The following is a 25173-nucleotide window of genomic DNA, read 5'->3' as shown; positions in this document are numbered from 1 at the left end:
AAACCACAGTGAAAGCAGGTTTCAAGAGAATGGAGGGAAAATTTTTCAGTTTACCCAACAGGAGGAGCTGGACCGTTTGAAGGGATTATGGAGGACCGTTGGGCTTGCACTGCCAAGATGTGTTAGAAAACCAGGGTCTGATGCTCGGCTGCAAAACTCCCTAGGGAGTGCTCCGTACCCTGGTGCCTGTCAAGGAGTTAGGAAACGACGGATATTTAGCGCAATACCCACAGAAGACGTAAAATGAAACCTGATTTTTGATATCGAAGAATGACAAGGGGAAAAAAAAAAAAAGGTCGAAGAGAGCGACAGAGAATAGGCTCTTAAAGTCGAAGCTTGATGAAACGAGGGTTTGACCGGGGGGTGTCTTGGTAGCGAAGGTGAGGGTAAGACAAGCTCGAAAGAATCGCCAAAGGGCGCTTTTACAGATCAGACTGTCTGTCGCGTAGACGGGTCCGCAAACGTTGACGGAAGACAAAGATCGAAAAGGGCGTTGGTGAAGGGGAGTGGGAAAAGACGAGGATGCGAGAACAAAAAAGCTAATCGCAAAATAGTTTCGGTTAGAGTACGGAGTACGGAGTACAAGACGGGGGAAAGGCGACAGTGGATGGCGCGTCTCGTCACGAATTCGATGAACGTGGAATGGGATCGATGAAGGATCACGAAGCGGAGAGAGAGTGAGAGGCGGGAGAGGATGTGAGAGATGCAATTCGACCAGCGGCGCGCCGTGAAGCAGGCCTCCAATGGGGTTTCGCCTCTTTGAATCTCAAACTTGCAGTCGGATTTTAGGTTGTGTCACGTGCAGCTTGGGCTTGGGCGATCGTCCGCGACTCCGTAATTACGTCCAGGCATCGGCCCACGACGGACAGGGAGCTCCCTGCTTTCCGACAGAACAAAACACCAAGAAGAAGAAGAAGAAATACGCTGCCAAGTGTGCATCCCTCCGCTGGACTTTGCCGTCTTGAAGTTGAGGAACAACAGAAACAGACTCTCGGATTTCCCTCACGAACATCGAAAAGGCCCCTTTGATGCGCCACAGGTGGCCCGCGTGAGGGTTTCCGTTAACTAGTTACAACTTACGATACGCTGACCAAGCATGCGGGCGGGCTGCCAGTCCCTCCCGTATTCTCCGTGAGTTAAGACACTGAAATACCCATGGATTGGGTGTAATTAATTAAATGTGGCTTAAGTGGCTCTCGACCGAACCTGGCCGGGGCCCTGAGGCGCAGTGGGTTCCGCGCATGAGAAACGCCAGGTGGCCAGATGTCACCGCGCGCCCTCTGATTGGCCCGACTTTTCAAGAATCGCAAGGATTGGCCCGCCCCACAATTTTAGATTACCGGGTGTGGCTCGTTCATTATGTCAGCAGGTCGGGGAAAGCACGTGATTGATCAATCTGATAAGATGCGATTGGTTTGTCGTCGAAACGGCAGGAATCAGTCAAAACTGGGAAGAATCGGATGGCGAGGCCGGGCATCGAGCCACGGGAGGGTTTGTTTCTTCTGCACATCAGTGTATTCGGATCTTACTTGTATTATAGCATAGATTTCCATCTGATAGAGGACATTTCAGCTTTTTTTATTTTCCAGAGTCAGGCACTTTTTGTTCTTGCTTTTTAAATTTTCGCACTTTATAACTAAACCCCACCTTGAGGAAAAATTTCCCCTCCTTTCTCTCTTAGATCTTGTTATCCGAACTGCCTTGAACTCCCTCTGCCCCGAGACAATTCTCTCATTTCATTCCCAATTGCTGTGCACTTTCACTCATTTTAGACTACAGCACCGCCGAAGGCCGAAAGAGACCGAAAAAAGGGGAAAAAAAAAAAGAAGAAAAGATATGGGTTCTCACGCTGATGCCCCGCCGTCCCGCGCGACGGATGCTGTCCTCGTGGCCTCGGAAAACGTGCCGGAAGGCACTCCGCAGGTCAGCGGAATCGATTTCGACAAGTACGCCGATCGAGATATCACCGCTGCAGAATTGTTGGAAAACATGGCGGGAATGGGCTTCCAGGCCTCCGCCGTCGCCGAAGCCGCGAGGATCATTAACGAGATGGTACGAGTTCCCACCCCCCAAAGAACAACAAAAAAAAATAAATAAATAAATAAATAAAAGAAAAAAAGGAAAAGAAAAGAAAAAAGAAAAAAGAAATAACGAAGCCATCCTGAGATCTGTAAAGTGGATAAATGATTTTTGGAAGAGAATTAACGCCTTTTTCTTTCCGTGTTCTAGATCGCATGGCGGGACCCAAAGACGGGGAAAGGCACGACGATCTTCCTCGGATACACCTCCAATCTGATATCGTCAGGTCTGCGAGAGACTCTCCGCTACCTCGTTCAACACAAGCACGTTTCAGCCATCGTAACGACGGCCGGCGGCGTTGAAGAGGACTTTATCAAATGCCTCGCTCCGACGTACCTAGGCTCCTTCACCATGAAGGGGGCTCCACTTCGCGAGAGGGGGATGAATCGAATCGGAAACCTGATCGTGCCCAACAACAACTACTGTCTGTTCGAAGACTGGGTGATGCCCATACTGAATAAAATGCTGGAGGAGCAGGAAGCGTCGAAGAGTACGGACGACCCTCTGCACTGGACGCCAAGCAAGGTCATTCATCGCCTGGGGAAGGAGATCAACAACGAAGAATCCGTCTACTACTGGGCTTACAAGAATGATATTCCCGTCTTTTGCCCGGCGTTGACCGATGGGAGTCTTGGTGATATGTTGTATTTTCATACTTTCTCCGCTGCCCCGGCACAACTGCGGATCGATATCGTTGAGGACATACGGAGGATCAATTCCATGTCTACATTTGCTGAACGGGCGGGAATGATTATCCTTGGTGGGGGATTGGTCAAACATCACATCGCCAATGCTTGCTTGATGCGTAACGGTGCCGAGAGTGCTGTGTACATCAACACCGCGCAGGAGTTCGATGGGAGCGATGCTGGCGCACGGCCGGATGAGGCTGTGAGTTGGGGAAAGATCAAAGCGGATGCGCAGAGCGTAAAGGTAAGTTTGGGGCCCTTTTCCTCTCGAATATTATTGGCGATGCTTGTTTACTCTTGAGGCTAATACATGTATGCGTCTTATCATAGGTTTACGCGGAGGCAACTGCCGTCTTCCCTCTTATCGTAGCCGCTACCTTTGCGAAGGTGAACAAACAAGTTATCAAATGAGTGCACGTTCCTTCTCACCATTCGAGAATACGGCAATGATTTTCAGAATCTGTTGCATCATTGCGGTCCGAGCTTCGTTAAGCACAGCGGGTCACTCACCGATCGACAATGCTTATATTCAATCTAAAAGACTGGCCCCGAGCGCGCCAATCATTGCGGCGGTCGCCCATGATGTTCAATACATACATACAAACATACCAGGCCGCAGGGCAGAGGACGAACGCCATCGCTACTTTTTTTTGCCACCGCGAACACATGTGATACGGGCACCATTTCCAACACATGGAGAACGGCCGGAGTGCGGGGAAACGTTGACAAAATATACTGATATGAATGGGATACCCAAATATAGGGATAACGAATAAAACCAGCCTATTTTGGCGCCGAGTAACAAGGCCCTACTCCGTACGGAAGATGTAGTTAGTAATTGACAATTGTGCCAATGGCTCAGTGAAACGAGGCCCAGGCTTCTTTTTTTTTTTTTTTTTTTTTTTTTTTTTTTCTTTTTCTTTTTCTTTTTCTTTTTTTTTTTGGCCGTCCGGGGTCCCTCCAATGAAAAGGTAGGAAAAGCCCCGGGACATCCATGGCGTGGCGCTTTGTAGGGAGAACTGGAGGGAAGCCACACATTGATGTTAGATCCACCGTCGGAGTTGTCATTTATTGCATGCATATCCTAAAATTGCCTGATTGGGCAAAGCCACGGCTGCTTGAATCTGGGATCCCGACGTTACTGGGACGCGTGGCCGCTGTTAGCATAGCTTTCAAGTCTGAGAAGGGGAGCTAGTAGGCGGGGGATAAACGTCTGAGGGAGAAAAATATTGCTCGTGGCGAGAGTTCGCTTTCAATCCCGTGTGGAAGAACGGGGTTTCATGCCCAATTACACCATGACATCCCTGATGGTCAGTGCTGCGTGGCAGTTTGGGTCCGGACTCTTCACGGAACGCGCTGTTGGCATGCAGAGAATATGGTCGTGTGGGGAGTACCTCGGCAGCAAGGCAGAAACAGACTAACCTGGAAGGGCATAACAAGAATCCTACTCCGTAGATACTATGACATGCATGCGGGCAGGAGACAGACGACATGGGGGGCTCGGTCCATCTGATAGGAACGCAGGTATGAAGAAAAGGCTCTGTTCAGATAGGGTTGAGCGGCCGCTATCTGGCAGGGCTGTATTTTTCTCTAGAGCAGCGAAAGAGCGTGGGATACTCGCCGTATACTTATGTATTTCCCGCTCTTCACCATCGGGCAAAGAGGGGATTGAAATATCTTTTCTGCATGATACCTTGCTTCTTGCTCCAATTCATGTCTGCGGATGGTGTCCACTCCTCAGACGGTCAGTAGGACTCGGGCCGACTCAGTAGAGGCCCAAGTGATGCTCGGATGATGGCTAACATGATGAATGACCGGCCGGTGTGGTTCCGGCTCTTCCCAGGCAGATGTTTTCTCTCCCTGCACCGCATATGCAATGTAGGATGTAGTTATGTACTGTGCATACATCCAGACTCAATTTGAGGCCGGATCGCTGCATTTGGAGGGCCGAAGGGCTCAGGTGGCGGGGCAGATTGGAAGAGGCAAATCCCCAGAATCCCAACAATCTTGGTGACCGTGATCCCGCTCCTGGCCTGGTAAGTCCTCAAGATCAGCTTTGACAGACGTTTGTTTCCTTTGAATGCAGATATCTTGGCATTGTGGTCCGGGTGTTGGCGCAGGTCCACACCACCAATGAGGCTGCAACGACAGCGCAGGGGTGAGTCATGGAGGCACAGCTTTGGGCCGCAGCGACACAGCATCCAAGCAACATGGACGGACGAAGTCTTCCAAGAGGGTTGAAGTCTTTGCTGCCTAAAAAATTACCTGGTATCTTTGCTTGTGTGCTTCTCTTCCTGCGATGGTTTGCTGACGGGGAGGAAGCTCTGCTGGCGTCGGAAAAGGGCGTTAGGTTTGAGGTTCCCCACAGGAACGAATGGACGAGCGAGGATGTCGGCAAGGCGGTGTGACAGAAGCGGGTCTCCGGGGGGAGCTTTGCGCTCGAGAGGCGACGCCGGACAGCTTCCAGTCCAGACTCGCTGACGCTGCTGCTCTGCGCGAATTGCCTCCCGAAGTCCATCTAGGACTCCGAACATGTTCCTTCGCCCGAAGCGGACAGAGGGGAAAAAAAAAAAAAAAAAAAGAAGAAGAGGCTCCATAGGCAAACGAACAGGGGGTTCATCGTAGTCTGGTTATCCTGGTACCTAGAGACCGGGACAGAGCAGTCAGGTCCTCATCGACAAATCCGGTTGCCCTACATCACCGTCCGACTTGTAATCGTGAATTGGAGATCGTTTTTTAGCGGCGATTCGAAACGGGTTGACTTCAGGCTCCTCCACGATCGACTCTCACATGGACTGCTGATGACTATTCCCCCGGCTCCTATTCGAAGCTGCTGCCTTGAATTCCTCCAAGCTCAAAAAGCTCCCCAAGAAAGAAGACAAGGCAAATCTTTCACGGCGGGTGGCAAGCAATTCATCAACTGCGGATCAGCCTCAGCCTTTGCCGTTTTCTGCTTAAACCGCAGCCTGTCCCCCTTCCCACTAGCCCGCCCAAAGCCAACAAAAACTCACTCTCGTTCCCCCCAAAGTCTCTCTCTTCTTCTGCTCAGCACTCCTCCTCCCGTATCTTCTTTTTGTCTTCTATTCACAAAAGTTATCCTCTGTCATTTGCTTCACTCAACACCCCTCTCTTATCCATTCTCTGCTGTGTAACACGGTCTCACATACTGACACACACACACACACACACACTCTCTCTCTCTCTCTCTCTCTCTCTCTCTCTCCCTCTCTCCCTCTCTACTTATCTATCTGCTACTTGGCTTTCTGTTGCCTGTGAACCTGAGAGACCCAGTCGTGCTTTCTGGCCATTTTATTTGCCTTGCATCGATCAATAATATTTTAGAGACACAAGTGGGATTGCACCGCTCACTCATATTAGAGTTCTTTCTCCCCTTCTATCACTAGTGCAGTGAATTGGTGAGTTGTCATCCTACAAAACCCCCTATGATTGGGCTTTTCGTCGCATCTTTTCCCAACATCCCACCTTATCAGGCAGTTAACAACCCTCTTTTATTTTCGTCAGATATCTAAAGCATTCTGTTCTGCACCTTTTCAAGTCCACCACCCTCAAGGCTTCTGCCTGCTCTCACCAATGGAGGTCGCTGTCGAAACTCCAGCTCCTATCAGCCGACAGCCGGAATCCTTCGATCCCATGCCCATAGAAGCTCCGGAGCAAGCCCCGTTATCTCAGAATGTTGTCGTCCCGCCTTCAGATCAACCCTCTGAGGATCCTTCTATGCCCACAGAGTCAGGAGCACCCGATCGACCTGCTGAATCTGACGCTCCGGCCGACGAAAACCCAATAGACCAAACGCCTTCCAACCCGGAGCAATCAACAAACTCCGTAAATGAAGAAACGAGCATTGATACCTTCGTTGACCCCGCCGCCAATTCTATTGTGCCGCAGGCAACCACCGCAGAACCAGAAGATTCGGGTGATCCTGCCGATTCCGCGTCGGGTGGTGATACCTCCTCTGACGGTTCCACAAGGCCTACATCAGAAGATTCTGCGGAGTCAAATGGCTCTACCAGCGAAGAGGATAGCCCAGAAGATAATGAGGACAAGACAGAGGAAGAACCAGCATATTGGGCAGATATTGTCGAGGATACATCAGTACCGGATGAGGCTGAATTGAAAGAAATCGAGTCCGCGGGTGCGGACTGCAGTACATACGAATGTTTGTTCATCAGTAACCTCCCTCTGGTTTCTTTAATGATGGATTCACCTCATAATCCGTACTTACACAATCCCTTTTTTTTAGATGACTACTGGGAGAAAACCTTTTATCGGAGCCTCGATGATCCAGAGTACAGAGCTTCGGAGAAGGCCCGTCTAACTTGGAAAATTAAAGGCGTGCGTGGCACCAAGGAGAAGCCCAATCGTGCTACCATTATGCGTTCGCCCGCGGCGTACGTTGGTGGCTATTATTGGACCATCAAATTCTTCCCGCGAGGCAATTCGGTGTCGTCACTGAGTATCTACGTTGAGTGCTCAGCGACACCTCCCGAGCCGGACAAGGAGATCCCCCAGACTGAATTCAAGGTTCTCAAGGGTGCGCCAGATGCTGATTTGAGCAAGTTGGCTCCGGCCGTTGAACTATCACTCCCCGCAACAGTAGAAACCAAGAAGCCCCGATCAAAACAAGCATCGTCCAAAGATGAAGCCCAAACAGGGGAGACAGAAGTTGAAAATAACGAAAACTCTGGCAGGTCCACACCCGCCGAGACGAAAGAAGAGGAAAAAAAGGATTGGAGAGTTTCAGCGCAAATTGGCGTGATTTTATACAACCCCAATGAGCCACGGACAGGATGGATGCAGTCGTCTTCCCATCAGTTCAATCCCCACAACGTTGACTGGGGCTGGACCCACTTTCATGGACCTTGGGATCAGATTCACAAGCGCCACCACGGTCAACGCCAGGCTCTTTTGCGAGATGATACCCTCGCTTTCGATGCATATATTCAAATTTTCGACGATCCGACGCAATCTCTATGGTGGCATGCCAGTGACTCAGAACCAGTCTGGGATAGCTTTAGCTTGACGGGATACCGGCCATGGGGCGATCCCATGGTGAACCATAGACACGAGGTTGCGGGGCTGGTTACGTGGCTCATGATGGCTTCTTTCCGTGATGTTATCCAGAGCGTAGACATCCTCGAGCATCTTACAAATCCCAACGTCAAGCCAAGGCCTTTGTGCGACGCACTCCAGCGGTTGCTGTGGTCTCTACGACCCCAGTCCGGATTATCTACATCTTTTATTGATACCGACCAGGTCACAACAACCCTCCGTAACCTTCATGAGTTCTCGGGAGATGTCACGGACTTCTGGGAACGTCTACGTCGAACATTGGAACTGGAGCTTGCCGGAACTGACGCAATCGATAAGCTTGCGAAGATCTTCGACAGCCCACGCATCGAAAATACCGCAGATGGGGTCGGCGACAGTGTTTCGGTCAATCACATTCCCCGCGAGGCCAATGGCGGTATCAGAGTCTCTGCTGCCAAAGCAAATAGCATACAGCAGGCTGCAAAGAATTATCTGGATGGAAAACCGGGGAAATGGTCCTTGCCATCGGTTTTCCACGTTGAGTTGGTGCGACAGACTTTCGATAAAAGCACCCGCCAGTGGAACATGCTTTATGATCGTGTCAAGCTGGACGAAACTTTGGATTTGTCCGAATGTCTTGTTGACGGCCAAGTGGGCAAATATAGCCTGTATGGGCTGGTTGTTCACAAGGGAAGCCGATCATCAGGGCGGTTCTACAGTATTCTGCGCCCCGGCGGGCCCAATACCCGTTGGCTAGCTTTTGAGGATGCAAGTGACAATAAGATTGAGTGCCTGACCAAAAAGGCTGCACTTGAAGCTCACGAAGGCGTCGATGCCAGCAACCTAAAGAAGATTGACAAGTCCGGTGCTGATGTCGCTGTCGTCGTGGTTTACATCCGTGACGATATGATATCACAATACTTGACAGGAAAGCTTGAGCCCTGGCAAGTTGGGGAGCTTCACCAGCATTATTTTATGAATGGCTACTATCATCTAAATCGTGAGTTGAAGAATGGCCTACCACCCACGGTCAAGGTTGAGCTCTTCAGTCTTTCAGACTTCTCCATAATTGAGAAGAGTATCGTCGACTCTTATGATCTAATGGCAGTTGCGAGAGCAACGGGCCAATACAATACTCTTTCTGTCCCTGGCAACACAACCTTCATGGAATTACGAAAGAAAATTGCGTCCTTGAAGTCGACGGAAATCCACGAACGTATCCGAATCTGGCAACTTGGTGCGAGAAAGCCTCTTTTCGCTCCAACACTCAACTTCCAAATCATTTATGATCTCACTGATGTTGTTATGAGCTTTGAATTGAGCGTTTTGCGGCTGTGGGTGTACGTTTTGTCCGATGAAGAAGCTCGGTTTTTTGCCGTGCGGGATCAAGTCAGTGATAGCCAGCCTTGTGATGAACTTCCACCGGAGGAGCCCGTGCCTTCAAACGAAGAACCTGAGAATTCCCAGGAAAATACTGCTAGGTCTCAAGATGCCGCAGTCCCTAATGGAACAGATGACGCAGAGATGAATGATGCTCCAGCGGAAAATCGTGAAGAAGCGGCTACTGTTACCCCTGATCAGGCACCCCATCCCCCAGCCGAACAAGAACCACAGTCGACATCTGATCAGCCTATGCCTAATGAAACCGTATCCGCTAATGACGGCGAAGGTGGCACTTCCGATGATACTCCGATGCAAGATGCTATTGTGCCGGCGGGACAGGAAAATGTGAATAACGACACGGCCATGGACGACGACGCAGATATCGCTGCGGTGATTGCGCAGGACCTTGCAGAATATGAGAGGGCTGAAGCTATGGAGACAGAACCTTCCCCGGCCCCTGAGAGTACTCAGCAAACGAATGTAAATGATACCCAACAACAACCTCTTTCCACACAGACCGAAGAGCCCCCTAATGTGTCTTCAGAGGAAGCGCCTGAAGAGACCGCTCCACAAACCGATACCACACAGGAAACCTCCCAGCCACCACCAGCCAATGATGACGACGTAACTATGGAGGACGGCCCTCCCGTTAACTCTTCGGAGAGGCAACAGGACACTACTGAAGCTGAGGAAAATAATACTGATCAAGCAACTGTTGACTCGAATTCGACGTTGCCGACTTCCGAGCTTGTACCCCCACGATCACATGTGTATTACTTTATTCAGAGATTTGACGCAGAAAAGCAAGAGTTAAACACCGTTGGAACATTTTTTGCCACGAAGAGCGAAACCATTAAAGAATCTATTCGCACAGCTCTTGGATTTGAGAAGAATAAGCAGTTTCTTTTGTGGCATCGGGTTGATGGAATCTCCATCGTTGCTATTTCGTCGGTTGAGATCTTTGATGATATAGTTGGATACACTGATGGGGAGTGTTTTATTGTGGGCGATGTTATCGGAAAAAATGAGTGAGTATCCAAACTCCCCCCCCTCCCACAACCATGACTCTCACCATGATTCTAATATTTTTGTGTCAGACGTATGAAACTTGCAGAAGCAGGATTGTTCTCTTCTCCAGATAGACTTGTCCGTTATTTGTGGGCAGTGGGACGGAACCACCCCACCAAATCTTTTACTGGGACAAAAACCACCGAAGCCACATACAATGGCGATTACTACTCTGGCGAATTCAAGAATGGCTACTACCATGGCAAAGGTACCCATATTTCGGAAAGCGGCGCCACGTATACCGGCGATTTCGTCCTGGGCGAACGACAAGGAACCGGTACCATGGAATACGCCACCGGTGACACATACACCGGGGATTGGGTCGAGGACCAACGCCATGGCCAAGGAACTTTCGTCGAGCGCAAGACCGGCAACAAGTACGTTGGCGGGTACCGCAACGGCAAGCGCCATGGCAAAGGTATCAGCTATTGGGAGGTCGCTGACGAAGAGATGGACCTCTGCCAGATCTGCTATAGCGAGAATCAAGACTCGCTGTTTTACAGCTGCGGACACGTGTGTGCCTGTTTGAGCTGCGCCAGACAGGTAGATATCTGTCCAATGTGCCGGAAGAAAGTTCTTAATGTGGTTAAGATCTACAAGAGCTGAAATTTAGACTAGAATGTCTTCCCTTTTTTTTTTTTATTCCTTTGAAATTCTCTAGGAATCTCTCCTCCCGCTCTCATTTTTGGTGCGAGGCCTTTTTTATGATTTAAAAACTATTCTCGTCTTCATAGACTCGTGATTTCCCCGCTGGCATTGAAGAACTACCCCTCGTCCCTTACACTTTTTCTTCCTTTTTTTTTTTTTTTTGTCAGCTTCTATGCTCATGTCTTACACCAACCTCAGTTTTCATGACGAAATGACACGATTCTATCTTGATCCGATCCCTTTGACCTTTGGCGGAGATGGCGATATTGGAATTTTCCCTGATTTTCGAGACCGACGGCCGGGAGTTAGAGCCTGCCTTCTTTTTTTTTTTTTTTTTAATGATTTAGGGTCGAGATTGCGATATCCAATGGTGAAGCGACGTTGATACTTTTGAGATACTACCTTAGTTTTAAACGAACCCCAAAAGATTTTTATATTTGATCTACAAGTCCCACACAGTCCTTTTTTTGAGAATTTATTAGACAAGTAGCATTGCGGTGCAGATGTTGAATCCAGTTGGCCCCATGCTAGGGTGAAACTCCTGCTCATGTCCTGTACCAAATTTAAATTTCGGTATACCTGGGACCCAGCAAAGAATGCACTCAGCTGTGTACAGTGTCTTCCTCTTTAGCAACGATTTGTATAAATTTTCTCACATTCAGAAGAGGTTTTGACAGAAAGCTGTGACGTTAATCTGCATGGGTCCAACCAGAGCAAAGAGCGGGAGCTTGTTGAGATGTCTTGGCATTTCTGCTCCCTTCACAAGGATCGCCGATCACGACCACACCGGGAGCGAGGACTTAACTGACCATGAGCCGGCCATGGATACAGCCACGGAATTTCCATGAACATTGTCTCCTGAGTCTGTGCTTTTTGCCTTTATTCCATGGGCTCCAAGCTGCCCTTCCCTCCTCTCCTCCCAGATCCAGAAACGCTTCCTGAACCGGACTCGTATCCGGACAAGCAAACCACGACCAATGATTTAGCCGAAGAAGAAGAAGAAGTGGAAGAGGAGGATGACGATGACGGCATCGCCTTTGGTGAAGATGCTGATTTTCGATCCCACTATACCTCTCCTCCATCGCTCGATGAGTTGGACGAGGATTCCGGCTCGCTGAATGACGAGGAGGAGGACGAAGAAGAGGATGGAGAAGCGGACGATGATGATGGTATTGCCATTCACAAGCCGTTCCTACAATCCACCGGGTCTCTACCTAATGCGTTTGCCCCGCCGTTCTATAATCGTCCACCAACACCTCTTCCGCCCTCGCCCTCATTGACTTCGCTGCTGCGACCGTCGTTTTCGGCGAATACCTCTCGCCCAACGACGCCGGATAGCTCTGATGTAGAGACTCCAAATGATACAGAAGCAGCGGTGGCAAAGTCGGCGCGGATCGCAACGACGGTACCAAGGGCCAGTCCGAAAGTGCCAACGTATGAGTACTATGGCTTTGTGTTGTACCTGACCTCCTCATTGGCATTTCGTACGTGCATGCTACCTCCACGGGAATACATTTTTTTTTTTTTTTGGTGCTTTCATACTAACCTACGGTTGTCCACAGTAATGTACTTATTATGGTCCTTCCTCCCATCTCCATTCCTCCATCAGTTGGGGATATACTACTATCCCAACCGCTGGTGGTCCCTTGCCATCCCTTCCTTCCTGGTTATGACGATTATCTACATTTACGTAGCGCTCGCGGCGTATAACACCGGATACCTTACCCTTCCGATGAATAATATTGAGAATCTTGTTGATGATGTCGCGAACATTGCTGTCATTGACAGCAAAGGTAGGCGCAGGCCCGGTGGATCGGAAAAGATGAATCCCGATGCAACGACTGCACAGACAATGGGTGCTCAGAAGAAGAAATTAGAGTGGAAGGCTATTTGGAATGAGGGCACGGATGCAGTGATGGATATCCCGATTGGGGGCGTATGTGAAGTGCTGTATGGCGACGAAGGGAATGGCGAAGATTTGGAATCTGAGCATACAGGAATAGGCGGGAAGTGAGCCAAGTTTTATATGCTTATTTGCGCCGCCCAACCATTGTGCCTGCAACTGCCAAATTTTGAATAATACATCAAGTTTTAATGCATGCACTCCGTATGTTCTAGCTAAGTACTCGATTCCTCCAAATCAGTAGAGCGTGAGCATAGCGAGGAGTGCCACATACACTGCAAACGAGGACGTCTACCTCCCAATACTTTTAGGAGCTACTAGTTAGGACATTCTTTATATAGTAATCCGTCCTAGTCAAGGAAATATATACCGCTGATTGAGTGGGCTGATACCGGCATAATACGGAGGCCAAATCTCGTAATTCACTTAGTGAGTGAGCAAAACTCACGGAGGATTGCAAAAGCCTTCCCTTCATCCCCCCTCACGCTGTCATTGATAATGATGAAAAAGACTCCTTGCCAAATAGGCGAAAAAAAAAAGATGTTGACAAGAGTGAGATTCGAACTCACGCAGGGTTTCCCCTACCAGGACCTTAACCTGGCGCCTTGGACCGCTCGGCCATCTTGCCGTTGATACCACTACTATCCACCATCCTAATTAAGACTTGTAAGGAATTCAAATTTTCGAGCTCAGCAGCCAAACCAGCAACCAGAGATCGTCCCAATAACGAACCCCGGCAAACCTAAATTCAGAGTCAAACAGGGCAAACGTCGTGGCCTGCGACGCAGGTCTTTCAATTAACCAACACCGGGCGTGTTAAACACCGTTTAAAGACCAGACTGCCTTGTGCGCAAGATTTACCAAATACCTACGGGCTACATTAGGAAAATGGAGCGCGAACAGGTTAAAAAAGGCGCATCTGCCGAGCCTGCCCCTACACGTCTCCCTCCGGATCAGATCCAACGAATTGTATGACTTAGAAAAGTGACCAAAAGCGGACAATATCACTGCTAACCTCCGTTCCCGTTGAACAGGAAGTCAACCGGTTAAAAGCCAAGGCTCTCCGCGAGCAGCGCGAAGCCGAAGCGGCCCGTGACAACAGAGCAGCAGCCGCCGCCTCCGTTGGTGCCGGCGATCCCGGTGCGGGTTCTACTGTCGCCGGAACCAAAAGGCCTTACTCGGCTACACTCACCTCCCGAACGCCCTCTTCTCTGCGCGATGGCCGGGCGTATAATACGTCAGAACAAAGGCCGCTGGATTCTATCCGTCCAGCGCGGAATTTTAGCAAATATGTAGAATATGATTTCAGCAAAATGACAGACACCAAAGGCGGCTTTTTGACCGCGGAGGATGATCCGCATAATAAGGTGCTGCATTCTGATCGCGAGTATGATGGAAAGCCCGCGCATATGACGCAGAAGGAGTGGGAGAGACAGCAGTTACTGCAAAATCTACGGAAGGAGAAGGCGGGTCCGTTTGAGCCTGGGCTGAGTGTGCTGAGCAAAAGAGCTGAACAGAAGAAGTGTCGCGAGTGCGGGACGGTGGAGATTGATTGGAAATGGGAGGAGATTTTCAAGTGTTGCGTGTGCCATGGGTGTAAGGATAAGTACCCGGATAAGTACAGTTTGCTTACGAAAACCGAAGCTAAGGAAGATTACTTGTTGACCGACCGTGAGTTCATCCTGTTTCTTAAGCCTTCTGATATATGAGGCTAATTTGTTTCCGATCTCGTTTTATAGCCGAACTCAAAGACGAAGAGCTCCTCCCACATATGGAGCGCCCAAATCCCCACAAATCCACATGGAACAATATGATGCTCTTTCTTCGCTATCAGGTCGAAGAATACGCCTTTTCCCCTAAGAAGTGGGGATCTCCAGAAGCACTAGATGCCGAATTCGAAAGACGGGAGGCGGAGAAGAAAAGGAGAAAAGAAGCGCAGTTCAAGACTAAACTACAAGACTTGAAGAAGAGGACGAGAGTAGAGGCATACCGCCGAAGTCGCCTGGCTGCAGAAGGAGGTGCAGGAGGTAACTTTGGAGATGATTTGGGTGGGAGGAGGAAGCATGTTCATCAGTGGGGGAGAGCCGTAGAAAACCCGGAGACGGGAATAGGCGTCAAGACGTGTGTCGATTGTGGAATGGAGGTTGAAGAGTTGGAATTCTGATCTACCGCACTATAGCCCCCTCATGAGTGATGATGAATTCATGAAATATCCCGGTATGGCGTTGATTGCTCCTACTTTGCTTCTTCCTAAAGAGTAGCTGACACCACATATCATCTGTCTCTTCATTTTACGCTCGACTGAGTACTCACACTTGCTATTGTGGGACGCTATCTCTCGACTTGTGACCATGTTTTTTGCTGCCACACAATCACTGCTAGTCATTGATTGTTTGCTGCTGAGGGAAGAAATGCTTGTCCGTATTCTTCCAAGTTGAGGCTTTGGCAGTCGGAAAAAAGAGATGGCTAAAGGTGAACAGAAATCGAATCTGTTGAATCAAAGTCAAGAACCACCTTTTCAGTGTATAGGTGTATACATTGCCTAGTCTAGACCTCTGGGAAGCTGGCTTCATATCCAGGCCTGTGGAATAATGCTACAAGGGAAGTCTGTAATTTACCTCGCTTCAATGCGAAATTCCATTACAAATGTCCGCACGCGGGGGTTGCTTAATAACAAGCCTTTGAGCGATATTGACGCTTACCGGAGGAGGTTAGTGCGCTCACCTCATCGCAGTTGGTCCTCTTGGCACCAGCGCCAGGGAGACCAGCGAGAGAGCGCTGAGCTTCAGAGGCCAACAATTCTGTTCAGCGTGTTTGTCCGTTTTTCAAATGCCAGACTGAGATAGCCCAGAACCAGAGTGCAGGAGCCTGCTGGTGCTGTCTTCTTCCGTTGTAAAATAGCGCTCCATTTCGCTTGTTGGCTTTACCGTGGTGCACGGACTTCTCAGGCCGCTCTCCTGTTCTTGTTTCGCGCGATTGAGACGAAAGGGAAGACAGCTTCAGGGAACCCTGCATTTCAACAACAGACCCTCTCTTGAACACCGAACAATTGTTTACTTTTAGATGGCCTGGCAGACTCCACCTGCCATGGCTGGTAATGGGGAGATGAGTGGGGGAAACATGGATAACAACAATGGCGGACGTCCGCAGGGAACAGAGTACACCCTACAAGGTCAGCTTGCACATCCATTCACCCTATTTCTTAGGCTTGTCTACAGTACTAACGTGCGTTTTCCTCCGGCACTATAGGCGTAATGCGATTTCTCCAGTCCGAGTGGCATCGACATGAAAGGGATCGTAATGCTTGGGAAATTGAGCGAGCGGAAATGAAATCAAGAATTGGCAGACTTGAAGGCGATGCTCGGACGAGCAAACGCATGCACGAGTCCTTGGGAAAGCATGTAAAAATTCTTGAAATCGCGCTCAAGAAGGAAAGGGAAAAAGTCAAGAAACTCGCAGTTGGAGAGAAAGTCGACCTTGGTACCGATCCCAAAGACCTGGCCAAAGAAAGCCTGAAGGACCTTCAGACCCGTAAGTCTCTCTTAACAACCTTCTCTGCGGCGTTGATCACTTAACATTTTTAGAATTTCCCAAGCATACTGGTCTAGATGTTGAGGTTGACCAGGACGACCCAACCCATTCGGCTATGCACCATGATACTGAGCGCGATAAATCTCGAAATTTCCTTGGAAAATGCTCCCAAGAGGTTGCGTATCACATAATTCCCGGGTATCATCCACCTCTTGACCTTCATGAGCCCCCTGAGATCTTCCGCAGCAGGCACCACATGCAACAACAAGAACCCTATGCTCAGCCGCATCACCCACAACAGGGTCAAGGCCAGTCGGCGCAAATGCATTTGAAACAGTCGCAACCTAACCATGTTAATATGGTTCGGGAGCCTTCTATACATCAGCATATGCTTTCCAACTATCCTGAGAACAGCGGTTACACTGCATCAGAGAGTCACCCGCCGGGAGTGCCACGCGAGATACTAGAGAGGAGAGCATATGAACAACAGCGCATGCCTGGACCCCCGTTGGATGGACGAAAGGGAGCCTTTGAAGACTTACCTGTCTCTGAGGGACCTCGCCGTGATGCGGAAGGACGATCATTTGATTCGTTTAATAAACCATCTGAAGAACAATCGGACCGCCGCTCTCTACCTTCGGATAGTATTTTTGTTGACGAAGCTGACGGATGGAACTTTGATGAACCTTCCCTGAGCGAACCGCCATCCACCACGGCTCAACCTCACCGACCAGATCAAGATGCCTTTCCTAATGCAAATTTTGTGAGCCCCAAATCGCTTCCGCGGGCTGGACCGGGTTCTCACCGGAGGAAAAGCTCTGGTTCGAGAAGACGCAGCGATGGAAGCATTGATCTAAGGGAGGGAGCTGGATTAGAAGTACAAAGACTGGAACCGTCCAATTTCAAGGTCCGGTTTGCTTTGCGCGGTCATCTCGATGTGGTCCGATCTGTCATTTTTACTGGTGGCGGAAGCCCTTCAGAACCCGAAGTCTGTACTTGTGGTGATGATGGAACGATCAAGCGGTGGATCCTCCCAGCGACTTATGGTAGCTTTGGCCCTAACAGTGCATCATCAGGTAATGACCTTGATATCACCAGTTACTTTACACATAGGGGTCACAGTGGTTCGGTAACCTGCCTCGCCGCGTGTCCAGCCTCCCGAGACTTCTCCAATGGTGGCCGAGCCCTTGGAGATGGCTGGGTATTTTCTGGAGGACAAGATGGAACTGTCAGGGTTTGGGAGCGCGGTAGGGTCGACGCTAAGGCAACATTGGATGCCCATACAGATGCAGTCTGGACTTTATGCGTGTTGCCTGGCACTTCCGGTTCAATTCTCGGAGATCGTAGTAGCCTCTACGGTGGTGCAGATCGTATACTGCTTGCTTCGGGTGCTGCAGATGGAAAGATCCTGATATGGGCAGTCAGTTCCCCGCCACAATTGAGTTCTCCACAGGCGAGTTCACGAAGAGCTGGTGGAAGTAGAAGAGCAAACTCCATTTCCTCAGGATCAAACTTCCCTTCATCGCCTCAGCCAAGCACCGCAACAGCAACGCCATTCCATTATGCCCTGGTTCACCATATCGTTCGACCCGATTTCCCTTCGCCCACCTGTATCAGTCCTCTGTCCTTGGCCGGCGTGAACTTCGTGGTGTCATACGCTGATGCCTCTGTCCTCGTCTATGACACGCGAACTGGAGAGCAAATCGTCGGCATGGCAAGCCTGGAAACTTATGATGGGACTCGCTCCACTGGTGTCAACTCTGTGGTGGCCAGTACCATTGGCTTTGACGGCACTGCTGGATTGGACCCCAATAGACCGCTGGCTGAAGAAGAAACAGTTGTGCATGGTGCCACAGGCACAAGTGGTGGAGTTGAAGGTGTTATCATTAGTGGCTACGAGGACCGCTATATCCGTTTATTTGATGCTAATAGTGGTAAGTTGCCCAATCTTCGGGTCATCTTTTCCGTCGTTAGAACTAACACATCGACTTGTTCAGGCCAATGCACTTACACCATGCTTGCTCATCCTGCGGCCATCTCCTCGCTCTCTTTATCCCCTGATGGTCGGGAGCTCGTTTCTGCCGGACATGACGCAAGCCTTCGCTTCTGGTCCTTAGAAAAGCGCAGTTGCACCCAGGAAATCACAAGCCACAGACTCATGCGAGGTGAAGGAGTCTGCTCTGTTGTTTGGAGTCGCGACGGAAGGTGGGTTATCAGCGGAGGTGGGGATGGAGTGGTTAAAGTCTTTGCAAGGGCCTGAGCACATACATGAGTGAACCTTTCTACCTCTGTGAAGCCATTTCACCCTTAGAATCACGTATGATGCAGAGGGCTCCCGGTTCATATGCAGAAGTTGTTTATGTGTGTTTCCCCCATGATTACCTTTTACAGCTGGGAACTTCACGTGACGCTACAAGTTTCTCGCCCTCCTTTTCACCCTGGACTATTTGGAAAGTCCTTACCAATCTACTAAATGCTTGGGATTTTAGAAGCACATATTCCCAAGAAATCTTTCATTGCAGAGGTTCTTCGCCTTGGTTTACAGTTCTTCTCTATGCATGCCTGGGCTTGGTCTCTTGCCTTTCACGATACCCTGAAAAATCAACAATCTCCTGCTCTACCATGCAATGGGGTGTGCTTTTTACTGATACTGTATCCCATATTCCCCATATTCCCTTTTACAATGTCCATGAATGTTACCCTTAATGTCAAAATACCAATATGTTATTCTCCTAAGCACCTCATGCCTTGGCCCAAACCCCCCAATATTCTTCTTCAACTTCTGTATAACATAAATTCTTTACTGCCGGCTTGTCTTCATGGTATTATTGCATTTTAATGAACTGCCTGTGACATGCCCTTATCTCGTTCAGATTTCATTCCCCAAGTTTCTTGTTACATGGATATGAAAGATATTATGGAATCTAGCATATGATTGGAGCCAGCCTTCAATAATATGAAGCGACCTTAAGAGCTTCAACAGAAGCAGGGCCCCTGGGCGACATAAAATCATTCCGCTTTAACTATACCAGCGAATAAAAGTAGTATCTCATGAGCAAGACAAGAAACATTCCTATCGCCATTGTTTCAATCTGATATATGGAACCTCATACGCTCGATTCCCATGTCTTCGTGAACAATGATCTTAATCGAGCTGCCTCGTTCTCATCTTTAAGTCTCATCTTCAAAAAACCCTCTAGGTCATCCCAGAAGGACACTGATTTCAGTATACCTGCACTATCTCCAGGCAGAGGCTGCGCGGCTTCTGGCACCCGCACGGCCTCTTGTGCTACCGGCTCTTCCGCTTTGCCCTCTGTCGTCGGAGCAGACGATTCTTTCGGAGGTATCATCGCTGCACCCCCCAAGATCATAACGCCGAACTCCACTTCTTTCCCGCCGACAAGAGCGTCCGGATCATTCGCTAGAGCATCTGTAACTAATTTACCCTGCACCGGTCTACGTTTCCATAAAATCTTGATCTTATCCAGGGGAACATTCTCGCTATCGTTTTCTGCGTTTGTGGGTTTAGTTCGGTTTTGAACGGCTTCTTTGAGGTCTTGAATTGTTGCGTTAGATAGGGGGATGTTGTCGAGAGTAATATCGAGAACGGGGTTGCGAGCGGATTTGAGGTGGATCGTTATGGACTTGGAAGAGCCAGGTATGGCGGCTGGCTTAATCTTTTTGGGGAGCGGCGGATGCGGAGGATCGGAGAGGCGAGGAAGGGTAAACTACGCATAAAGAAGGGAATTAGCCTTCGTCCAGACTGCATTCACACTAATATGGACTGGCATTCAGATTCGTACAGGCTGGCGTGGTTGGAACTCCCGTGGGTCAAAGGCGTGGTCTGCGGGGAACTTGATGGGTTTCGAGTCGAGATGTGCCAGGAAGGCTTTTGTAAATGATAGTTCCGCCATTCTGCCAACAATAGGTTGTACTTATTGGAACAAAGCTAGAAGATTAAACCAAGAGCCCTTGTATTTGTTCACACGATCGTGAGCATGTGGACGGTGATATTGCTCAGCGGGAGCTCGGTGGTCACGTGCCAGGAGGCTTCGTTAACTAGTTATCTTATCAATCAGCAACGGAGCTGCTAAAAGTTAAACTTTCTCGAGCGCTCAATTTTCCAGTCGGACCGAATATTTACAGCTGGCGCAACGTCCTTCCGTCGCGGAAAGCAGCGATTCATTATACACAATGGGTGTCGGGCGGCGCATGAAAAAGCAAGGCCCTCCGCCTCCTCTAGATGAGTCGAAGATATCATCTTTAAAAAGACGAAAAGCCGATGCCCTGGAGGACGCCGCTCCTCGAGGGAACAAGCGTCGAAGAGCTGAAAACAAGGCAGAGTTGAAGAAGAATGCAAACCAAAAAAGCAATGGGGACTCGATAGCGGCAAAGGGAGCTGCAAAAATTAAGAAGCCTAAGACGGTCAAGACTGAAGAGAAGCCCGCTCCGGCTAAGCTTTCGTTCCTGGACTCCGATGGATCGGGCAGTTCAGACGACGACATGGAGGAGCTCATTGGAGATGAGTTCGAAGACCTGGATAATGTTAGTGATGATGGTTCCTCGGTATCGGGTGCTGCCGATTCTTTATCGAATGACGGCGACTCTGGAGATGAGAGTGACTCCGTTTTCGATTCAGACGAAGACCAACCGCGAAAAGCAATGTTCTCGGACGACGAAGATTTGTCAGATGCAGAAGAACAACTTACGGCTGCGAATATAGAGGGGTTGTCGCGAAAATTGGACAAGCAACAGATGGAGGATGCTGCACTTGCCGAGCAGGAGATGAAAGAGTCGGCCATGCAGACCAATATCCAAGAAGATCGGCCGGACGTGTTTGGAGATGAAGATCAAACGAATCTACCTCCCGGCCTAGCCCCCAATCTTCAACTCCTTCGAACACGGATAACGGATACGATCCGTATTTTGGGCGACCTGGCTACTCTAGGTCAGCCGGGCAAATCTCGTGTAGACTATACCGACCTTCTCCTACGGGATATTTGCACATACTACGGGTATACGCCATATCTAGCAGAGAAGCTATTCTCCTTATTTACGCCAATGGAGGCCTTTGCCTTCTTCGAAGCCAACGAAACCCCCAGACCTGTTGTTATCCGTACCAATACACTACGCACGAATCGTCGCTCGCTCGCCCAAGCATTGATAAATCGTGGAGTCGTCCTCGAACCAGTTGGGAAGTGGTCTAAAGTTGGCTTGCAAGTATTCGAGTCACCTGTACCATTGGGTGCCACCCCAGAGTACCTCGCTGGCCACTACATCCTCCAGGCAGCATCTTCATTCCTTCCTGTGATGGCACTTGCACCTCAGCCTCACGAACGTGTCTTGGATATGGCGGCTGCTCCTGGCGGTAAAACAACATATATGTCAGCGTTGATGCGGAATACTGGCTGTGTTCTGGCAAACGATGCAAACAAGGAACGAGCGAAAGGTCTTATTGGTAATATCCACCGTCTCGGCTGCAAAAATACTATTGTATCCAATCTGGACGCGCGAACAGCATTTCCCAAAGCCATGGGTGGGTTTGATCGGGTGTTGCTAGACGCACCCTGTTCGGGAACTGGTGTTATCTCAAAAGATCCAAGTGTGAAAACATCCAAGACGGAGCGCGATTTCCTTGCCCTCCCGCACATGCAGAAGCAGCTGCTTCTTGCTGCCATTGATTCGACCAACCATGCGTCTAAAACAGGTGGATACATTGTCTATTCAACTTGCAGTGTGACAGTGGAAGAAAATGAAGCGGTGGTGCAATATGTACTACGTAAGAGACCGAACGTTAAGATCGTCGATACGGGACTAGGCAATTTCGGTAGTGAGGGCTTTAAAAGCTACAAGGGCAAACAATTCGACCCTAGGATGGCCATGACCAGGCGATACTTCCCACACCGCGAAAATGTGGACGGATTCTATGTCTGCAAACTCAAGAAAATCGGGCCATCCCCAGCGGACACTAAAGGTTCTGCGGCGCCCACGAAGACTGCAGCTGATGGGGAGGTTGCAAACGAAGAATGGGATAAGACTCCTATAGCTGAAGAGAATGGCGCAGGATCCAAGGACGAAGGGTTCGGACCGTTTGATGACAACGAAGACGAGCCATACATCGCAAGGGCCGAACGGAACAGAATAAGGCGGAAGGGACTTAATCCCAAGGCGGTTCTAGAGGGAAAGCAGAAAAAGGAAGAAAAGGCGAAGAATGAGGACAGCAAGAAAAAGAGGAAAAACTAGGCGAAACCTATGAAGAGTACGTAGGATGCTCAATTGTATATTCCCTTATGGCGTGTGTCACCGGCTGAGCTTTATTGTTCACATTTCGCGTTTCAAATCCATGATGGCTCAAGCGGCTTGATATTCCGTAATTTTAGTACCGTAATAAACTATTTTAATATTGCGCTAGTCTCTTAGGGGTAAGGCTGGTGGGCCACTTGCCCGTACCAACGCGTAACGACCACCCGGAGATCGCCAGAGAAGACAACAATTTCGGATTCACCTTTTTTTTTCCTGTTCATTCCCTCGCTGAGCTGCCCGTCCACGCTGCCTCCCGACGCCGTTGACATCGCAAGAGGGCTCATTACATTCGTTATTCCTCCCCGGGACCTGCCTAGGGCCTTTTGTCTCTTCCCATCTGCTACGGTTCCCAGTGCTCAGCCTTACGCAGCCCTGACAATCAGAGATCCCCCTTTTCTTATCCTTAGCCAGGCGCGAGCTTTTTCTCACACTCAATCGCGCCAGCATTTCTCAGAGGTGCACCCGGACGGCTCTTCAGAATGGCGGACACAAAGAAGAATGATAACTATGCCATCGACATGGACAAGTTGGACGCAGAGTCGGACCGGTTTAGGCCTCCGCCTCAGCCTCAGCCCCGGCACTCATCATCATCACACTCGCAATCGATATCAAATAGCCCGGTTTTACCTATTCTCAGCTATTGTGCTTCTTCGATTTTAATGACCGTTACAAACAAATATGTCCTTTCAGGTGTTCAGTTCAATCTTAACTTTTTCCTTCTCTGTGTTCAGGTATGTCCGCACGACAACAGCGGCTTCCCCGTCCGCAAATTCTCCGACGGCTCCACTGATATCGATGAATTATTAGTCCGTAGTTTGCATAATCGCCATACAGACCTGCAAGTCCATGGGATTAATCAATTATCGCGATTTCAATTCGGATGAAGCGAAAAAATGTGAGCTCCTCATCTACATTTTATTGCCGAACGCTTCCACTGATCTGATGATGATAGGGTTTCCAATTTCACTTCTCCTCATCGGTATGATTTACACCGGCACAAAAGCTCTCAAATTCCTGTCGATCCCGGTGTACACTATCTTCAAGAACCTTACAATCATTCTCATTGCATACGGTGAGGTCCTTTGGTTTGGCGGGTCCGTGACCGGAATGGCCCTCTTCTCTTTCGGCCTGATGGTCCTGAGTTCCGTTATTGCAGCTTGGGCAGATATCAAGCATGCTCTCGACACCAGCGGCTTTTCCGGAGCCGAAGCTACCAGCAAGATTTCCACCCTCAATGCAGGATACATTTGGATGTTGATCAACTGTCTTTGCACTTCTACCTATATTCTCGGAATGCGAAAACGGATCAAGTTGACCAATTTCAAGGATTTTGACAGTACGTTCTCGCCAGATAGGCACAATCTTACGCAACATAGACTAAATACTGACCGGCACTTTAGCCATGTTCTACAACAACCTCCTATCTATCCCGATTTTGATGATTGGTTCTTTCATTGTTGAGGACTGGTCCTCGGAGAACATCAACAAAAATTTCCCTATTGAAACCCGCAACTCCTTGATCTTCGCGATGATCTTCTCCGGGCTCTCTTCTGTTTTCATTTCCTACACGTCCGCATGGTGTGTTCGAGTGACCTCTTCCACAACATACTCCATGGTGGGAGCCTTGAATAAGCTTCCTATCGCTCTTTCTGGTCTCATCTTCTTTGGCGATCCAGTCACCGTCCCGAGTGTCTCGGCCATCGTGGTTGGATTTATCAGTGGAATTGTGTACTCGCTCGCCAAGGTCAAGCAAAATGCCAAACCGAGAACGGGCGTCCTTCCAACGACCAACCCGGTGAGCGCCAGCACACAAAGCATGAGAGACGGACTGAAATCTTAGGCAACCGCTGGCCCGGCCCCCAATGTACGAACTTTCTTCTTCAACCGCGATATAGACTATTTTAAGATTGATTCACATTTCAGCGGACACAAATACGCGATACAATGAGAAAATTAAAAAAGCTTTTCTTGAATCTTGACAGGCCACCTGGCCTACTATTCGTCTGCCACAGAAATTCAAGCCTTTGCTTGGAAGTATGTGCGGGCTCAGTTCTGTGACATGCCCTTTATGGCAGTCATTAAATCTCCATGCCCTGTGCTATTTGTCAGATTCGGCCCGGTTTCATGTTAGGATTTGGCCAACCTTTCTTCCCCATGTTGCCATTCATCATTTATTCATCTATCTATTCTTCCTTCCGTTGTGAAACTTATAAACATTGTAACAAATCTAATTAGCTCTCTTCTTGTTTTCTTGTTTCCAGTTTTTAACTTCTCGAAATCCCATCAGCCCTTGATGGTGCATGGGCAACTTCACCAACTTGTGAAATTTTTCTATGGTTGATGTTTGCAGGTGTTGTACCTGGGTTATAGAAACAGGGATCTTTCGATCATGGCTTCAGAATGGTGTATGCCTCTGTTTTAATGGTGTGTTCAGGGTCGATAAGTATGACATAGGTACCTGATATATGAAGTAGAAAATGTCTCAACTATCAAGGCATATCTTGATCAGAGTTTCTCCTTATC

At 49.2% G+C, this 25173-nt stretch overlaps 9 protein-coding genes and 1 non-coding gene across 10 annotated transcripts; 7 read left to right on the top strand and 3 right to left on the bottom strand.

Moving 5' to 3' along the window:
- Positions 1 to 1561: 1561 nt before the first annotated feature.
- On the top strand, positions 1562 to 3176 carry CIMG_06385 (deoxyhypusine synthase; the record flags this gene model as incomplete). Its single annotated transcript, XM_001242488.2, has 3 exons — positions 1562 to 2052; positions 2230 to 3009; positions 3096 to 3176. The coding sequence occupies exons 1-3, from the start codon at positions 1837 to 1839 to the stop codon at positions 3174 to 3176; spliced, it is 1077 nt and encodes a 358-aa protein (XP_001242489.1). The 5' UTR covers positions 1562 to 1836.
- A 1478-nt stretch (positions 3177 to 4654) lies between these two features.
- Positions 4655 to 5299, bottom strand: CIMG_06384 (uncharacterized protein; the record flags this gene model as incomplete). The annotated part of the gene is made up of 2 exons (XM_001242487.2): positions 4655 to 4904; positions 5031 to 5299. The coding sequence occupies 2 exons, from the start codon at positions 5297 to 5299 to the stop codon at positions 4655 to 4657; spliced, it is 519 nt and encodes a 172-aa protein (XP_001242488.2).
- Positions 5300 to 6335: 1036 nt separating this feature from the next.
- Positions 6336 to 11308, top strand: CIMG_11738 (MATH and UCH domain-containing protein). Its single transcript, XM_012358667.1, has 3 exons — positions 6336 to 6942; positions 7027 to 10225; positions 10295 to 11308. Exons 1-3 carry the CDS (start codon positions 6357 to 6359, stop codon positions 10869 to 10871), a joined length of 4362 nt encoding a protein of 1453 aa, XP_012214090.1. The 5' UTR covers positions 6336 to 6356; the 3' UTR covers positions 10872 to 11308.
- A 376-nt stretch (positions 11309 to 11684) lies between these two features.
- CIMG_11737 (DNA-repair protein complementing XP-A cells) lies at positions 11685 to 13012 on the top strand. Its single transcript, XM_012358666.1, has 2 exons — positions 11685 to 12397; positions 12476 to 13012. Exons 1-2 carry the CDS (start codon positions 11800 to 11802, stop codon positions 12925 to 12927), a joined length of 1050 nt encoding a protein of 349 aa, XP_012214089.1. The 5' UTR covers positions 11685 to 11799; the 3' UTR covers positions 12928 to 13012.
- A 348-nt stretch (positions 13013 to 13360) lies between these two features.
- On the bottom strand, positions 13361 to 13444 carry CIMG_15052. Its single transcript has one exon. It is a non-coding gene; the product is annotated as a tRNA-Leu (tRNA).
- A 260-nt stretch (positions 13445 to 13704) lies between these two features.
- Positions 13705 to 14980, top strand: CIMG_11736 (DNA repair protein; the record flags this gene model as incomplete). The annotated part of the gene is made up of 3 exons (XM_012358665.1): positions 13705 to 13785; positions 13851 to 14487; positions 14556 to 14980. 3 exons carry the CDS (start codon positions 13705 to 13707, stop codon positions 14978 to 14980), a joined length of 1143 nt encoding a protein of 380 aa, XP_012214088.1.
- Positions 14981 to 15903: 923 nt separating this feature from the next.
- Positions 15904 to 20075, top strand: CIMG_06382 (WD repeat protein; the record flags this gene model as incomplete). Its single annotated transcript, XM_001242485.2, has 4 exons — positions 15904 to 15988; positions 16066 to 16347; positions 16401 to 18281; positions 18345 to 20075. The coding sequence occupies 4 exons, from the start codon at positions 15904 to 15906 to the stop codon at positions 18605 to 18607; spliced, it is 2511 nt and encodes an 836-aa protein (XP_001242486.1). The 3' UTR covers positions 18608 to 20075.
- Positions 18478 to 20336, bottom strand: CIMG_06381 (uncharacterized protein). Its single transcript, XM_001242484.2, has 2 exons — positions 20151 to 20336; positions 18478 to 20075 (listed from the first exon to the last, which is right to left on the bottom strand). Exons 1-2 carry the CDS (start codon positions 20259 to 20261, stop codon positions 19455 to 19457), a joined length of 732 nt encoding a protein of 243 aa, XP_001242485.1. The 5' UTR covers positions 20262 to 20336; the 3' UTR covers positions 18478 to 19454.
- A 179-nt stretch (positions 20337 to 20515) lies between these two features.
- Positions 20516 to 22754, top strand: CIMG_06380 (S-adenosylmethionine-dependent methyltransferase superfamily domain-containing protein). Its single transcript, XM_001242483.2, has one exon. The coding sequence runs from the start codon at positions 20542 to 20544 to the stop codon at positions 22588 to 22590; it is 2049 nt and encodes a 682-aa protein (XP_001242484.1). The 5' UTR covers positions 20516 to 20541; the 3' UTR covers positions 22591 to 22754.
- Positions 22755 to 22852: 98 nt separating this feature from the next.
- On the top strand, positions 22853 to 25167 carry CIMG_06379 (GDP-mannose transporter). Its single transcript, XM_001242482.2, has 4 exons — positions 22853 to 23381; positions 23458 to 23545; positions 23603 to 23986; positions 24051 to 25167. The coding sequence occupies exons 1-4, from the start codon at positions 23130 to 23132 to the stop codon at positions 24488 to 24490; spliced, it is 1164 nt and encodes a 387-aa protein (XP_001242483.2). The 5' UTR covers positions 22853 to 23129; the 3' UTR covers positions 24491 to 25167.
- Positions 25168 to 25173: the final 6 nt, after the last annotated feature.

The sequence above is a fragment of the Coccidioides immitis genome (genome assembly GCF_000149335.2).
Source record: "Coccidioides immitis RS genomic scaffold supercont3.2, whole genome shotgun sequence".
Taxonomy (NCBI): Eukaryota; Fungi; Ascomycota; class Eurotiomycetes; order Onygenales; family Onygenaceae; genus Coccidioides; species Coccidioides immitis.
The sequence above is the reverse complement of the archived record's forward strand: the minus strand, read 5'-3'. Positions and strand labels throughout refer to the sequence as shown.

Coding starts and splice junctions, on each gene's coding strand:
- CIMG_11738 (XM_012358667.1), top strand. CDS start 6,357: ATGGAGGTCGCTGTCGAAACTCCAGCTCCTATCAGCCGACAGCCGGAA. Junction 6,943..7,026: donor GGACTGCAGTACATACGAAT/GTTTGTTCATCA, acceptor CCTTTTTTTTAG/ATGACTACTGGGAGAAAACC. Junction 10,226..10,294: donor GATGTTATCGGAAAAAATGA/GTGAGTATCCAA, acceptor TTTTTGTGTCAG/ACGTATGAAACTTGCAGAAG.
- CIMG_11737 (XM_012358666.1), top strand. CDS start 11,800: ATGGGCTCCAAGCTGCCCTTCCCTCCTCTCCTCCCAGATCCAGAAACG. Junction 12,398..12,475: donor GACCTCCTCATTGGCATTTC/GTACGTGCATGC, acceptor GGTTGTCCACAG/TAATGTACTTATTATGGTCC.
- CIMG_06381 (XM_001242484.2), bottom strand. CDS start 20,261: ATGGCGGAACTATCATTTACAAAAGCCTTCCTGGCACATCTCGACTCG. Junction 20,076..20,150: donor AGTTCCAACCACGCCAGCCT/GTACGAATCTGA, acceptor CTTTATGCGTAG/TTTACCCTTCCTCGCCTCTC.
- CIMG_06380 (XM_001242483.2), top strand. CDS start 20,542: ATGGGTGTCGGGCGGCGCATGAAAAAGCAAGGCCCTCCGCCTCCTCTA.
- CIMG_06379 (XM_001242482.2), top strand. CDS start 23,130: ATGGCGGACACAAAGAAGAATGATAACTATGCCATCGACATGGACAAG. Junction 23,382..23,457: donor TTTTCCTTCTCTGTGTTCAG/GTATGTCCGCAC, acceptor ATGAATTATTAG/TCCGTAGTTTGCATAATCGC. Junction 23,987..24,050: donor CAATTTCAAGGATTTTGACA/GTACGTTCTCGC, acceptor CCGGCACTTTAG/CCATGTTCTACAACAACCTC.